The sequence below is a fragment of the Sus scrofa genome, chromosome X (assembly GCF_054392235.1).
Source record: "Sus scrofa isolate SSC_HxYL_T2T_F1_AM1 chromosome X, Sscrofa_HxYL_maternal_Yorkshire_Landrace_v2.0, whole genome shotgun sequence".
NCBI lineage: Eukaryota > Metazoa > Chordata > Mammalia > Artiodactyla > Suidae > Sus > Sus scrofa.
Window position 1 is genome coordinate 45,310,880 of NC_139401.1, and position 16,276 is coordinate 45,327,155.

The 16,276-nt window shown below is 40.2% G+C and overlaps 1 protein-coding gene across 31 annotated transcripts in view; it reads left to right on the forward strand.

Annotated features, from left to right (window-relative positions):
- Positions 1-16,276, forward strand: part of JADE3 (jade family PHD finger 3) — a 134,385-nt gene that overhangs the window by 100,087 nt on the left and 18,022 nt on the right. For all 31 annotated transcript variants that reach the window (XM_085007769.1, XM_085007773.1, XM_085007775.1 and 28 more), the window contains 3 exons: positions 2,248-2,459; positions 7,919-8,086; positions 10,735-10,851. In XM_085007769.1, the coding sequence (XP_084863895.1) occupies positions 2,248-2,459; positions 7,919-8,086; positions 10,735-10,851 (497 nt within the window). The remainder of the gene's footprint in view (positions 1-2,247; positions 2,460-7,918; positions 8,087-10,734; positions 10,852-16,276) is intronic.

Sequence of the window (16,276 nt, forward strand, 5' to 3'; positions counted from 1 at the left end):
AATTAATTCCCTTTTGGATGAGTTGGGTTTTTTCCCAGTTCTTCTGATTTTCATTTTATTTATTTTTTTAAGTATAGTTGATTTACAGTGTTGTGCCAGTTTCTGCTATACAGCATAGTGACCCAGTCATACATATACATACATACATACATACATACATACATATATATATATATATGCATACGTACACACATTCTTTTTCTCATACTGTTTTCCATCATGTTCTATCCCAGGAGACTGGATATAGTTCCCTGTGCTATAGAGTAGGACGTCATTGCTTATCCATTGTAAATGCAGTAGTTTGCATTTACCAACCCCAAACGTCCCGTCCATCTCAATCCCCCCCCACACCCCTTGGCAACTACAAGTCTGTTCTCTGTGTCTGTTTGAGTTTTTAAAAAATAAGCTTTCAAATTTTTTGAAATAGTTTTAGGTTTCAGAAAAGTTGCACGTTTAATAGTTACCATATACCCCTTGCACAGTTTCAGGTACCCTTAGTGTTAACATCTCACTTTACCATGGTATATTTGTCAAAGCTAAGAAACCCCCACAAGTACAGTACTATTACTTTATTGGGATTTCACCAGTTTTTCCACTAATGACCTTTTTCTATTCCAGGATCCCGTCCAGGATACCACATTGCATTTAGACCTGGATGAGTTTTAAAAGACGATTGCCTTATCTCAAGCATTCCTTTAGAATGAATGATACTGTAGTAAGGCTCTAAGAGCTTACACTTTTAAAAACAATATTAAATTAAGCATTTTTAAATTCACATTAAGCAATTTAAAAAATTGAGTGCTTACTGCATGCCAGGCACTATACTAAGCAGTGTACAAACATGATCTCATCTCTGCCTCATAAGAAATCAGTGAGTTTGGTATTATTATCTTTATTTTTATAGATAAGGAGGCTAAACCCTAAGGAGAATGAATAGGAAATTCCCACTGTGACGCAGTGGGTTAAGGATCCGGCATTGTCTCTGGCAGCACAGGTTCAATCCCTGGCCTGGCTCAGTGGGTTAAGGGTCCCTCATTGCCACAGCTGTGGCATCGGTCACAGCTGTGGCACCGGTCACAGCTGTGGCTCAGATTCCATCCCTTGCCCAGGAACTTCCATATGCTACACGTGTGGCTGAAAATGGGAAAAAGCAGATAAATAACTTGTCAAAGCTTACATAACCAATATGAGGTCAAGTGAGAATTTGAATCCAGGTGTTCTTATAACCAGACACTATACTTCTTCACTCCAGGGGGGAAAAGTGTAATTTGTCTTGGCCGGAAAAATTAAACATACTACCTGAGTAGTTTTGAGTTTCATAAGTAGCTACAACTTTGAGAAGGTAGTTTATGTGGAATTCCTAAAATGGAATACTTGGGTAAATTTGTTTCAGATCATTTTGAAAATTATTCCTGAGTTTATAAGCTGTTAGAGTAAATATATGTGTGCTCTCACAAAACCATTGGTTCCCCTAAGAAGAAAGATGATTAGTTGTTACCGGTAGCCACTATATGAATCTTTTAGTTGGGTTACTAAGTATAGAAGACTAAGAAAAATTAAAGTATGAAAGGAAAAGGAATCAAGAGGCAAAAAAGATAATTTCACAATTTGAAGTTTGACCTGTGTGAATGTTAATAAGTTTATTTTATATTATACTTTGCCATTAGAAAATATTACTGGATTTTTTAAAGTCACGTTTGAAAAACAAATATTTCATATGTATAAATCTCATATGCATACCTTGAATTTTCTTTAATGGCTTAATACCCTTTTTGTATGAAAATTTCCTTCTGTGACCATTAGATGTGCTCATTGGAACTAATTTGCTAAGAATAAATTATTATTTATGTCCAAATAGTTATGTGAGTCTAACTTTATTATACTGTAAATTAAAGTATTCAAAATTACAAAGTCCAGTGAAAGTCCTCCCTCAGTAGGAATAAGGGAAAACAGATTTAGGAGGAGACTGACTAGGATTTAGACAGAAAATTGAAAAGGTTACTGTATAACTTACAAGGAAAATGGTGAAATGTATATCTCCTTTCATGTGTCAAACACTAATATGTGATGATAGATAAATTTTAGAACAGCTCTAGCAAAAGATACTTTGAAATCTGGTTGTTTTAGATCAGGGAAGAGATGGTGTTATTCTTTAGAATTTCCCCACCTCCGTATCGGGCTCACAGTAGGTGATTTGGGAATGACAGCTGACTGATGGGTTGATTGATTGTTTGTATTTCTGTGCAGGTTGTGGGCCAGTTGATGAGAATCTTATGGAAAAGACAGTAGAAGTCCTGGAACGCCATTGCCATGAAAATATGAACCATGCTATTGAGACAGAGGAAGGGCTAGGCATAGAGTATGATGAAGATGTGATCTGTGATGTGTGCCGGTCTCCAGACAGTGAAGAAGGGAATGATATGGTGTTCTGTGATAAGTGTAACATCTGTGTACATCAGGTTAGTGAGAGTGGAGACCGCCACCTCCCCACGGTCAGCCTTTCTGAAGCTCAGTGATGATCTCCAGCACCCATATCTGGGTAGCAGCTTGCATTTAAGGGGGAAAACAAAGATTTGGCCTGGCTGTTCTTCAGTAATTTTTTAGAAGCAATACTTTTTATGATTCCCAAGGTGACTTAACTTACTAATGTTACTCCAGGAGGCTAAGCCCAGATCTTTATTGTGTTGCTTCATGCCCATGCCACTGAGATTGCCTTCTGCGATATTTTTTAGTCCCCTGGAGAGTCTCTTTGCTGCCTGCCTGGGAGTCTCTCCTCTGCCTTGGAGTCCCTGTTACATCATCAGGTTACACCCCTGGTCAGTAACCTTGGTGAATTTACACTTCCTACAGCTGGAAGTCTGGACTCCTTATCCTGGCACCCAAAGCACTCCCCCATGTCCCAAATATATACCACTACCAGGAAACTAGGTCCACTCTACTTTTAATGATCATAGAATTTTAGGATTGTAAAAGACCGCCCTACTTCTTAATTTTACAGATAATACCAGGAGAGGTGAAGAGACCTTCCCCAAGCTCTTACAGCTAGTTATTTATCATTTGTTCGCTACCACACTAGCTTTTTAGTTAACAGTAGTGATGACGACGATATCTGAACTCTTTTCAGCTCTTTGATTGTCTTCTCCCACAAGCCCTGTGCTCTAGTGAAGTAAGGTTACTCAGCGGGGCAGTGATAAATATTCCTGATGCTGTCCTGTGTCCGTGTTTCAGCCACACCAATTTAAAATACCTTCTCCTGGAGTTCCCGTCGTGGCGCAGTGGTTAACGAATCCGACTAGGAACCATGAGGTTGCGGGTTCGATCCCTGCCCTTGCTCAGTGGGTCAAGGTTCCGGCGTTGCCGTGAGCTGTGGTGTAGGTCGCAGACGCGGCTCGGATCCCGCGTTGCAGTGGCTCTGGCGTAGGCTGGTGTCAACAGCTCCGATTAGACCCCTAGCCTGGGAACCTCCATATGCCGCAGCAGCGGCCCAACAAATGGCAAAAGACAAAAAAATAAAATAAAATAAAATACCTTCTCCCACCTTCAGCTATCAAAACTTTCTGTATTTTTCAAGATCTACTTCAAATCCTTTCTTGAACTCCCTTACCCTAAAGTGATTTTTCACTCTTCTGAACCTGTTGTGTGTTTCATTTATTTATCTAGCAAATAGGTACGCAACACCATCCATGTGCCAGGACTGCTGCATGCTGAAGATACAGTGACGAAGAGGCAGACATGGTCTTTGCCCCCAGGGAGATCAGACTCTGGTGTAGGGTCTACAAGGAAACTGCCCATTTAGCATAGTATGCCAAGTGCTTTTGTAGGTAGAAGTCTTGCTGCTCTGGAAGTACATGGGACGGATGGGGGTTAGGGATAACTTCCAGAAAGTGGCATCCAAGCTGAATTTTAATGGCCAAAAAGAGATGCCAGGAAGGAAAAAAAAAAAGCAGCATTCACTCAGGCAGAGAGGAAAACATGTTCAAATGGAGTAGTGAGAGTAGGCAAAGTATGTCAGAGGCAACTCTGAGCAGTTCAGAACTGTGAGGAGCGGTGGAGTCAAGTAGGAAGGCCATGGAGAGTGAGGGTAGAGAGGGATACAAGGGATACATGTGAAGGTGTCTCTAACAAACTAAGGAACTTCGGTTTTGTCCTGTATTTGGAAAGATCACTCTGGCTACAGAATGACTAAAATGATTAGATAGCACAGGAGATAGAAGCCAGGACTTAAGATTTCATTTTAATTCCCTAGACCACAAAATCCTCTGTATTAGAAGGTACTCAGAATTACTCTGTGATCACTTGGGTCTTTTTCTTCATTTTGCTCACTTACTAAATTCACTTTTAGAGTGAATTTGAAAATTTATCTTTACCAGTTATTGGTATTTATGCCTCACCTTTAGTGAGAGAGAAAAATCTTTACCATTTAAGTATGAACTTAAATGTCTGACCGTACAGGTCCACAGTCCCTTCTCTGCAATTCCAGATTTTTAAAGCTCTGAAAACTACAAGTTTTTTACTTAAGTTTGGCACCAAAACTGATTTGGGGGCAGTAGCAGAACTCATCCAATGTGAGGCTATTTGTACTCATTTTCCATTTTGTGTAAATACTTGTGTATTTTATTAGAGAAACATTAATGTATTTGATTATAAGATATTACCCTGGTCCCATTAAGGGGTTAGGTCATATGCCATGTATGCACTGTAGTAATTTCCTAAAATATGAACAATTCTGAATTTCCTGATGTTTCTTACCCTCGAGTTTTCAGATAAATGATTGTGGATCTGTAGTAGACTTGAAGGTAATAGTACAAAGGTCATCTGTGTGTATTTTCTATCTTTATCCCTCACAGTTGGAACAAAATATGAATTATTTCCAGGTTCTTTGACTAACAAAACAAAATGTAGCATAAACTCCTTGAAGGTAATTTGCTTGGAAAACATATCTAGTAATGACTATAAATGGTACCCTTTCCTCACGTAGAAAGAAATGATAATAACACCTGACCAGGCCTTGCAGAATATAAGCTGGTATGTATCAAAGCTGGATATTGGTGCCACATAAAGTTTCACATAAAAGAGAGTCTTCCAAAGTGAGTATATTCACTTGAATTCTGAAGAGATACTTAGGTTAGAGCTCCCTCTGCTGACTGAAAAGTGACTTTAACCGATTTGGAAGGTTGGTTTACTCAACAGAATTGGGGACATGTTGACATTTGTATTTATTAAATATAATTTTTCTTTTTTACTTCCACCATATTATAGTAAGTTTTTGTTCCTCTGTGACTATAATACACTTGTGGGCAGTACTTTAGAAGAGAATTTTACATCAACAGATTTTGGATTTTAACAATCAACTTAGATATTTTTCATTAAAAAATATGAAAATCGGGACTATTCCAAGTCCCTTAATGTGTTACATTTTCTGCTTCTTAGCCCAGGCATTGAACACTCAAACTGAGGCCTAATTAATTTACCTAAAGGTACATGCTCATAGTTTTTATGCCTGTCATATATATGTTTGACACTAAATTTATTAACCCCCTGAAATACATACATGCATGTGAACAGCTTTTTTTTTTTTAAGGAGAGTTCAGCCTTCATCATTTTGTAGTCTAGAAAAAGTTGAGAACTACTACTAGGGAATACAAGGTTCTATGATCTTATGACCAATAAATCTACACAAGGGCTCAGTAAATGATTTTCTATCCAATAAAATGGTCAGGTAATAAAGGATATTCCTAGAAGCAGCTACTAGTTTTTCTTCTGCTGGTCTGAAAGAGGCTCTATTTTAGGGAGAAAGCTTGCTTTCATTTCAGGGCAGGCTTTTGGGATCTCAGAAAAAGAAAAGGCTTTGAAGGTTAGGGACCTTATAAAATGATGCCCTGCTCTTGTGACAGCAGCCTAGTTGTAATCCAGCTTCAGTTCCTGAGTGAAATTTATTCGTTCTACCAAACCACTTGCTCAGACTCAGCATGGAGAACCTTCCAAATAAATTGGTGATAAGGGACTTTTCCCCAGTGACCTTACAGTCTCACTGAGGAGATGAAACATAATCGTTAAAGCAGAGAAGAATACACAATGTCGACTACGTACCTGGGAAGGGAAACTACATTGAGTAGAGGGGGTCGAGAAGTGGAGCAGATGCAGGGACCACAGTGACCTGAGAATTGGGGTAAAGAAGAGCAGGCTTTTTCTTTGAAGGACCAGATAGTAAATATTTTAGACTTTGAGGACCACATACAGCCCCTGTTACATATTCTTATTTTATTTTTCTTTTCTTTTTATGGCCGTACCTGCAACATATGGAAGTTCCCAGGCTAGGGGTCAAATCAGAGGTGCAGCCATTAACCTGTGCCACAGCCACAGCAACGCAGGATCTGAGCCACATCTGCAACCGACACTGCAGCTCACGACAACGCCAAATCCTTAACCCACTGAGTGAGGCCAGGGATTGAACCTGCATCCTCATGGATACTAGTCAGGTTCATTCATGCTGAGCCACGGCAGGAACTCCACATGTTCTTCTTTTTTAAACATCCCTTTAAAAATATGGAAACCATTCCTAGCCTTGTTGGCCTCACAGAACAGGCCTTAAGAAGTAGTTTGCCAACCCCTGGTTTTAGGTGGGATTGGGAGTGGGAGCAGAAAGAGTTTTTAGAGGGCTTATTGCTATGCAGTGGCACGAAGCCTTTGTTTTAGTAAGAAGAATATGGCAGCCAGATAGAGGAAGGATTGAAGGTATGAAAGGGGAGGAAGAGAATTTAGAAATAAATCATGCGAGGCATGGTGCGAATGAGGACTTAGATGGAGCAGTGGTGGTGGGGTTGGAGAGGAAGGTCAGAGTCTAGTGATCACTCTGTAAGGAGAATTAGCAAGCCCGGGGGACAGTAGATGAAGGAAAGTGGATAATAGGAGTTTAGGAATTTGGAGCTGGAAGCTGGAAAGCATGGTGGTGAAATGGTTAGAGAGACTTTGGAAAAGTGGCCAGTTGGTGGGGGATAACGGTGACTGTTGTAACTTGAATCTGAGCTGTGGGTGAACCTTCTGGGGCATGCACAGGCTTGAAGCTGCCGTGGTGACCCAGTCAGTGGTGAAGGTATGCTAGGCCACATGCGGAGCCAGGTGGCCCCTAAGTATAGTCCTTAATGGTGAGAGTCGAGCAGTAAGGGAGGGAAGGAGGCTGAAATTAGAGGTAGTGAAAAGGAAATCTAGAGTATTTTCCAAACTAGCCTCCCTCTCCCCTAGTAATTAATTTATGTATTTGTCCAACTTCATTCTGTAAGGAATTTGAAGTAGCTTCCAGAACTCATTATAGAACATTGTGATTAGTCTAATATTCTGTTCAATTCAGGATCCATACATAAGTCCCTTTTTCTTCAACCCAAGCAAGTAATTGCAACACTTTTCTGAGAGTACTTTTTATGCACCAGGCACTATTAGGCTCTTTAAACATTAGCTCATTTGCTCCTGAAAAGTTTCATTTTGCTTATTTTCTAACACTTTTTTCTTGATCACAACAGTGCATGACATGTAGAAGTTGTCCAATAAGTATATGACTAATTATAAAACACAATCATTGAGGAAGCTTTAGAAAATGGAGGCAAAAAAGAAAAAAATATATAATCACAAAATTCAGATAACAGTTGGGCTAACCTTTGCTTGTATTTCTTTTTAGTCTTATTCTATCGTCCTTAAAAGTCAGTTCTCATAGGCAGACATGCTGATCTTAGAATAGATTCTAGAAGTTGCCTTTTTTTTTTTTTAGTGTTTTAAAATTACTAAATCCTGGATATGAGCTTGTTTGGCTTTATTTGCCTCTTTCTCCTAAAAGCGGAGAGTACTCTGTGACTGTGTACCAGAGCAGACGTTGAGCCCGGTGAGAAGACACTAACCATTCCCCCCTTCCTCCTCGTGCCTCCAGGCCTGCTACGGCATCCTCAAGGTTCCAGAAGGCAGCTGGCTGTGTCGCTCCTGTGTCCTGGGCATTCATCCACAGTGTCTGTTATGTCCAAAGAAAGGTGGAGCCATGAAGACCACCAGGACAGGGACTAAATGGGCTCACGTTAGCTGTGCCCTGTGGATTCCAGAGGTAAGACTTCATCTGTGTCTGTGAAGCCATTTGCTCTTCCACAACATTCAGACTGACTCAGGCCTCATAGCGATGCTTTGTGCCTGCCCATGTTTCTGAGATGATAATGGTTCCAATTGAACTCCCTCACGTCCTTCTTGGATGCAGGTGAGCATGTGAGCCCATGCTGATTTATAGGGGGCACTACCAGTGGTATTGGATTAATTTGTATGAGAGGAGTGGGTATGAGCAGCAGATTTTTTAAGGTAAAACTCACCTTAAAATACCAAACATTAAGTGTAGTTTCATAAATTTTTACACATGTATATGTCTGTCCCCACAACCCAGACCAAGACATAGAACACCCCAGAAGTAGACACAGAGCACCCCAGAAGAATCCCTCATACCCATTTTCCAGTCCTTATCTGGATCCCTATTACCAAAAAGTAACTACCATTTTAATTTCTATCACTGTAGCTTAGTTTTATATGTTTTTGAACCTCATGTACATACAGTATGCACTCTTCTGGCTAAATGACACTCTGTATTGTAGCCATATGGTGTATCACCATTCATGCTTTCTATTGCTGAGTAGTATCCCATTTTCTAAAAGTTTCTTTATTCAGAACTCCACTCCTCACTACTTAATCTGGTCCTTCTCTGGAAAGTACAAAATAGTATGTCTTTAGCAAAAATAATTTAATACAAAATGAAGAGGGTTGAAAATATGAAAATGAAGATAGAGTATGCTGATGAAAAGTGAATTCCTGTTCCTACATATTCTTAGCATCTTACTGCATCCATTCCCTTCCATTAGCTTTGTGGTTTACAGTTTCCTTGTTCAGTGACTTTATAAAGCATTTTTATTTTATATTATCTGGGTGTTCTTCCTACTCAACCAACCGCCTTTATATTCTGTGAATTCATCTGTTCATATTTTGACAATATATTATTAAATCTTAAAATTAAAAAAAAAATCTGGTCCCCCAGTTGCTGATATTCCTTTTTTTTTTTTTTTTTTGGCCGTACTTGCAGCATGCAAAAATGCAAAAGTTCCTGGGTCAGGGATCAAACCTGTGCCACAGCAACAACCCAGGCCACTGCAATGACAACACCAGATTGTCATTGTCTTGTTCCACAACTGCAGATCAAGAGAGATCGCAGAATTCAAGTCATGGAGATCTGATGATACTGTATCAATAATTCATTCTCCTTTAAAACTTGCCTGACTTTATTCTTGTTAACTTCCAGTCTGTTAACATCCAATCTGAGCTTACAAAGTTAAACTGAAAGTCCTAGATACCTACTATAGTATTCTTACGGATGTAGAATTCAGTTGTTCTTTTTTTTTTTTTTTAATTTATGGCTACACCCATGACATTTGGAAGTTCCCTGGTCACGGATTGAGTCCAAACCACAGCTGCAGCAATGCCCTTAACCCGCTGCACCAGGCCAGGGATTGAACCCACTCCTCTACAGCAACCCAAGCCACTGTAGTCAGGATCTTAACCCACTGTGCCACAGCAGGAATTCCAGAAGTCAGTTTTGTTTTTGTTTTTTTAAGTAGTGGTTTCTTTCTCTTACTGGGAACATCCACTTAATAGATATATGAAGTGAACTCTGAGGTTTCTGGCCTGAGAGTCACTAATTTCCAGCAGCAAATTCCCAGCTAATAAAGCAGGCTCTTTCAGTGTATTAAAGTCTAGAACATGACTCAGGAAGAGTTGTTTAATAGTAAAAGAAACTAATATATATTAAAATATTTTAAAAGTAAAATAAACTTTCTCACCTACTGAAAATCTCTTACAGTTTCTAGTATCAGGTTTCTAGTACCTTTTGGGCTGTTCAAGAGCTCTCTGAGCTTTTTACTGTTGGTTTCTTGATGCGGGTAGAACTTATACTCTTTTAACTGTCCTTATTCAAAGGTCCTTCACTTTTTAATGTTGTCCCTCTCTTAGAACCTCATGTGTATATTTTTAAAGAGAACACTTTTTACCAGAAGTTGCTTGACTCCTTATTTTCACACAGAAAAAAAATCTTTTTTAAAAGCATCCCTTTCCTCTCAGCACTCCCTCAAAGACTAACTTCACTTTAAAGTTACTTTGGTTGAGAGAATAGAGTAAGCTGATGATAGTTATATAATTTTAAACACTAGTTTAAAAATGTTATCATCCTCATCTTTTCTACTTACCTGGTGCAATCTCTACATTACACAGCTTGCTGCCACTATCCAACAATATCATGCTTCTTTATAAGTCGAACTGAAAAGCTTGTCACTGCCTGTTTTTCACCCTTAGTTGATTATAAATGAAAAAAAAAGGCATGTGGCACCATCTCAAACATATGATGGGTGCTAGGGTTTGTGAATTTTAATTCCTTTTGTTCGTAGCTTTCTTTGGTTCCTAGAATATAGATATCTTGAATTCATTAAGGTAACGTAACCATGCCTCGTCTCTACTTTTGCCCTTTGATCCTATATCTGAATCATTTATATTACTGAAAGTGATTAAAGGTGTGAGCAGTAGTTAGAGACAGGTTTAATTTATTCTTAATTCCATAGCAACCTTAAGAGACATGGCTCACCTCATTGTTTTCATGTAACATCATTTATGGTTTGTAAAAGATATTCTGGAATGCCTTGGTGCCTTATGGTGGTGTTTTATGTTTAGGTCAGCATTGCTTGTCCTGAGAGGATGGAACCAATCACAAAGGTCTCCCACATTCCGCCCAGTCGGTGGGCCTTAGTCTGCAACTTGTGCAAGTTGAAGACAGGTGCTTGTATTCAGGTAAGTCCTCATGGAGTGGGCTAACACCAAATTGGCTGGACTCACCCTCCCAGTAAGAGCATCGTGTTAACTGAAAGGTTACTCAGGAGGCTTCGTACTCACTCCCAGAGCTCTGCCACTGTTCAGACCATTTCTGGAACCCCTTTTTTGGATATTGCCTCTGGACCCTTCAGCTTATTATTTTCAATAGCCGTAGTCGTAGTTAATTTCCATCCTTTGCTGTCCTGTGTGATGGATTAGGTAATTTCTGAAGTAGATGCTACCTACCATCTTGGGTGGAAACAAGGTGTAACTTCAAAACAACCAGGCCTGTGTTCTTGTGTGGCTCACCCACTTTAGATGGACAGCTTGGGCTCCAGGATGATTTGACAGATGACCCTATTGTGGATGAAATGCAACTCATTTTGGTAGGGAAAGATGAATCTGAATGGATAAATTCTGATTACTGGTTTGAAAGTCATTCTCAGGCACATATGTTGCATATGATACTACAAGTAGAGTTTTCTAGGACATCTGGGGCACAGAAATTGAGCTGCTTGAAATAGAAGTAGTAGCTGGAACACCCAGCAGCAAAACTGTGGGGAGGGGAGTGAGGATGGGGCTGGGAGATCCAGTCACCCCTAGAAAAGGCAGAAAGATTGACCCTTCTTCATAAACTAGTTTTCCAAAATGTCATCTCACCTTTTATTTTTTTTTGTTTTTGATTTTTGTCTTTTTAGGGCCACACCCGTGGCATATGGAGGTTCCCAGGCTAAGGGTCGAGTCGGAGCTACAGCTGCCAGCCTGCGCCACAGCCACAGCAATGTGGGATCCGAACTGTATCTGCAGCCTACACCATAGCTCACAGCAGCACTGGATCCTTAACCCACTGAGTGAGGCCAAAGATTGAACCCACATCCTCATGGATCCTAGTCAGGTTTGTTAACCACTGATGGGAACTCCCCATCATCTCTCCATTTACTCCAAATATAATAAGGTGCTCTGCTGGCGAGAGGGGGATAAAGGGCTGACCTTGCACTCTCCAGACCTCTTGCATAGGAGCTGCAGGCTGGTTGGAGTTAGGTTGGCCTGTTCACCTTCTTCACAGAAAGGGGACCATATGATGCCATAGCTTAGGGACAAGTAGCTCCAGGTGTTTTTTGAGGTTCCTTATTATCTGGCTCATCTTGTAGATTTATTTCTCTAGACTTAGAATCAGCCCTTCCTCCAAGTAACCCTGATTCTTTTACTGAGAAATAGTATTTAAACAACACAGGACCCCCAAAACCTTTTAACATCATTTTCACATTTGACAGAATCGGATCCTTTGTCTTGCCTTTTTTTTAAAAAAAAATTTCCTACTGATTTTATTTAACTATAGCACTTTAGCAATTATAAGGGGAATTTTTTTTTTTTAAGGGTCACACCCGTGGCATATGGAGGTTCCCAGGCTAGGGGTCCAGGCGGAGCTGTTACTGCTGGCCTACGACAGAGCCACAGCAACGCCAGATCCGAGCCACATCTGCGACCTACACCACAGTTCATGGCAACACTGGATCCTTAACCCACTGAGTGAGGCCAGGGAGCAAACCTGGTTCCTACTTGGATTTGTTTCCACTGCACCACAGCGGGAACTCCTAAGGGGAAAAGTTTTTAAGGAAAACTATACCCACAGGCCCTACTACCTTAACATATTGCCTGTTTATGTTTTCTAAGTTCTCTCCTGGTTACTCCCCACTTGTGAGCACCTTGAGGGCCAAGGTTGTGCATGATTCCTCTGTAAATTTCCTCTAGCACAAAGAAGAGTGCCTACCCATTGTCAGTGTTCAATTCGTGTTTATTGAATAAATACAACTATATATGTAACTGTATCATAGATTAGTTTGTAATATGTATTCTCCCCACTAAAAATATTTTCCATGTTTTCATAATTATCATTTAGTAATTTTATAATAGTTTACTTATTTTCCTTACTGTAGTACCTGCATTTCCCCTCAGTTTTGCTATTTTGTTTTTGTTTTGTTTGTTTTTTGGCGCCCATGCTATGCGAAAGTTCCCAGGCCAGGGATTGAACTCAAGCCAGAACAATAACAATGTCAAATCCTTTACCACTAGGCCACCAGGGAACTCCCATTTTTACTATTTAAAGGCTGATTTTTATTTTCTTTTTATGGCCGCACCTGCCATACCCCAGCTAGGGTTCAAATCAGAGCCGCTGGACTACACCACACCATGGCAACACCAGATCCAAGCCTCATCTGCAACGTACACAGCAGCTTGCCGTACACAGCAGCTTGCCGCAACACCAGATCCTTAACCCAATGAGCAAGGCCAAGGATTGAAACCACATCCTCACAAACACTGTGTCTCATTCTTAACTCACTGAGCCACAGTGGAACTCCTAAAGCCTGTTTTTTTGACAACAGTTAGTAACTGACAGCATGACTGTGATGAGAGAAAACACATCCTGCATTAGCATATTCCACCCTCTATCGTTGTAATTTATCTACAAGTCTTATCCTCCCTTACAGGCTGTAAGCTCAGACTGTTTCATCCTTAGATCCTCAACACCCCTGACATGGCAGATAAAAATATTAGATTGATAGATGGATAGTGGATGAACAGGTAGATGGATGAAACATTCTGGCATGCATTTTTCATTTGCAGGGCAATAGTTTTTATTTTCATTACTTAGAGTTTAGATTCTATGTTTTGTAAAGGTCTTTCCAAATTAAGACTCTTAAAATTTTGATTATAAGGAATTACATTTATTCAACAAGTATTTGAGTGCCTAATTGTGTGCCAGGTACTATTCTAGGCACTTTGGATTTATCAGTGAATCAACAGAACACTTTGCACCATGGAACTTACGATTTGGTTTGGAAGAAATGGATAATAAGCAATAGATACTAAATAGTACATTAGAAGATGGTTAGGTGCTATGGAAAGAAAAACTATAGAGTATTGTAAGAACATGAGTATTGTGGAGCGGGGGTATGCATTGCAAGTTTAAATAGAATGGTCAGAGTATAACTGATAGTTGTAACACTTGAGCAAAGACTCAAAGGTGAGAGAAGACAAGACATTTTTATTTGGGGTAAAAATGTTCCAGGCAGAGGGATCAGCCAGTGCAAAAGGCCCCAAGATACGAGTGTGTTTGGCCTGTCTGAGTGAGAAGAAAGAAGCCAGTGAGATTGGAATGGAGTGTATGGAAAGAGAAGCTCAGAGAGATTACACAGGGACCTGATTGGTTAGGGCAGAGGTTGACAATTTTATCTATACGGATAGATATCAAATATTCTAGGCTTTGCAGGCCATACAGTCTCTGTTACAACTACTCAACTCTGCCTTTGTAGCACAAAGGCAGCCACAGACAATGCTTAAGTAAATGAGCATGGCTATATTCCACCAAAACTTTATGGACTTCAAAATTTAAATGTAATATTTTATGTGCCATGAAATATTCTTTTTCTTTTGACTTTTTCCCACCATTTAAAAATGTAAAAGCCATCTTTAGCTCCTGTTCTTAGCTCATGGGCCGCACAGAAACAAGCAGTTGGCTACATTTGGTCTGTGGGCCATAGTTTGCAAGCCCCTGGTGAAGGGTTTCTAGGGCCTTTATGAGATCTTTTGTTTTTACTCAGAATTTAAGGGGGAGCCATCAGCAGGTTTTGAGCAGATTAAGTGATATGATTTAATTTTTGATTTTAAGAGATCACTTTGTGGAATGTTACGATGTCTAAGGTTTGCCTCAAACTGGTCTGGAGGGCAGGGTACTATGGGGGTTAGAGATGAAACAAGATTGGCCATACTTTAATAATTACTGAAACTGGATGATGGGTATGTAGGGTTTATTATAGTATTCTCTATGCTGTTATATAGGTTTTTCCATAGTAAAAGGTTAAAAACAAAAACAGGCACTCTAGCTGCTTATTTAGAATAGACTGTGAGGAAGAAGGGTTAGGAACAAGATAAGTAATTAGACTATTACAGTAATCCTTGAGAGGTGGCAGTGGTGACTGTCTGGATTGATAGCCCTGGAGGTGGTGAAAAGTGATGGGGTTCTGGTTGAATGTGAAAGGTAGAACCAGAAGGATTAACGACAAATCGGATATGAGGTAAGAGAGGGAGCTAGGAGTTGAAAATGCTTCCAAGTTTTGACCTGAACAGGGAAAAGGGCAGATTGCCATAAACTAAATAGGAACATCTATAGATAGAACAGATGGGGGGGTGTCATCATGAGTTCCGTTTTAGACATTTAAATTTGAAAGATCGTTACGATATCCTAGTGGAAATGCCAAACTGGCAGCTGTCTGAGTTTGGAGTTTGGGAGGAAGTTTTGGACTGAAGACATAAATTTGGGAGTCACTGGCATATAGGTATCTTTAGCCTAGACTGGGTAAGATCTTGAGTGACCGTAGATAGAGAAGAGAACAGTAGCAAGCACTGGGCCTTGAAGCATTCCAGTGTTAAGAAGTCAGGAAAGTAGGGAGAAATAGCAGAGGAGATTGAGAAGAAGCCACTAGGGAGACAGGAGAAAAACCAAGAAAGTATAGTAGCCTAGAAATCAAGGAAAGAAAGCATTTCAAGGAGAAAGAAAAAATCAGTGGTATAAAAATACTGTTGAGGTAGATGAGAACTACAAATTGACCCCTGAATTTAGCATTGCGGTTATGGATAATCTGGGTGAGCAGTGTAAGTGGAGTGGTAATGACAAAAAGCTCTGTGGCCACGGGTCAGGGCAAAGAAATGGAGTAGGAACAGTCTTGGAAAAGTAGGGGGAAGAAGTCTGCTCTTTAAGATGGAAGAAATAATAAGGATGTATGGTCAGCTTTCTGCATCCTCGGGGTCCTCATTCAACCAACCACAGATTGAAGATATTCTGGGGAAAAAAATTCCGAAAAGTCCCAAAAAGCAAAACTTGAATTTGCCTTGCACAGGCAGCTATTAACGTAACATTTGCATTGCATTAGGTTTTTTAAGTAATCTAGAGATGATTTAAAGTACAAGAGGTTGTATGTAGGTTATATACAAACATCGCACCGTTTTATGTAAGAGACTTGAGCATCCATGGATTTTGAGATCCACAGGGAGTCTGGAACCTATACCCTGAGGATACTGAGAGACTACTCTATGTGTACTTGTATGCATACAGTATGCATGCAAAGGGAGTGACCCAGTGAGGAGGAAAAACTGCTGGAGTGAGATTTTTCAGTAGGTAAGAGAGGGTGAGTTGAAGTGTGCAGTGGAGGGGCGGCTCCAGGTAAGAGCACAGATCATTCGTCCCAGGTAACAGTCTTGAAGGTAGGTATGCTGGTGGGAATCTGCAGAGTGCTCTTTTGATTGTTGTAATTGCCCCAGTGAGGTAGGAAGCAGGATCATCAGCTGAGAGTGAGGATGTGGGTGAAGTCTCAATGTTTGGGGAGAGAAGAGGTGTGAAATAGTT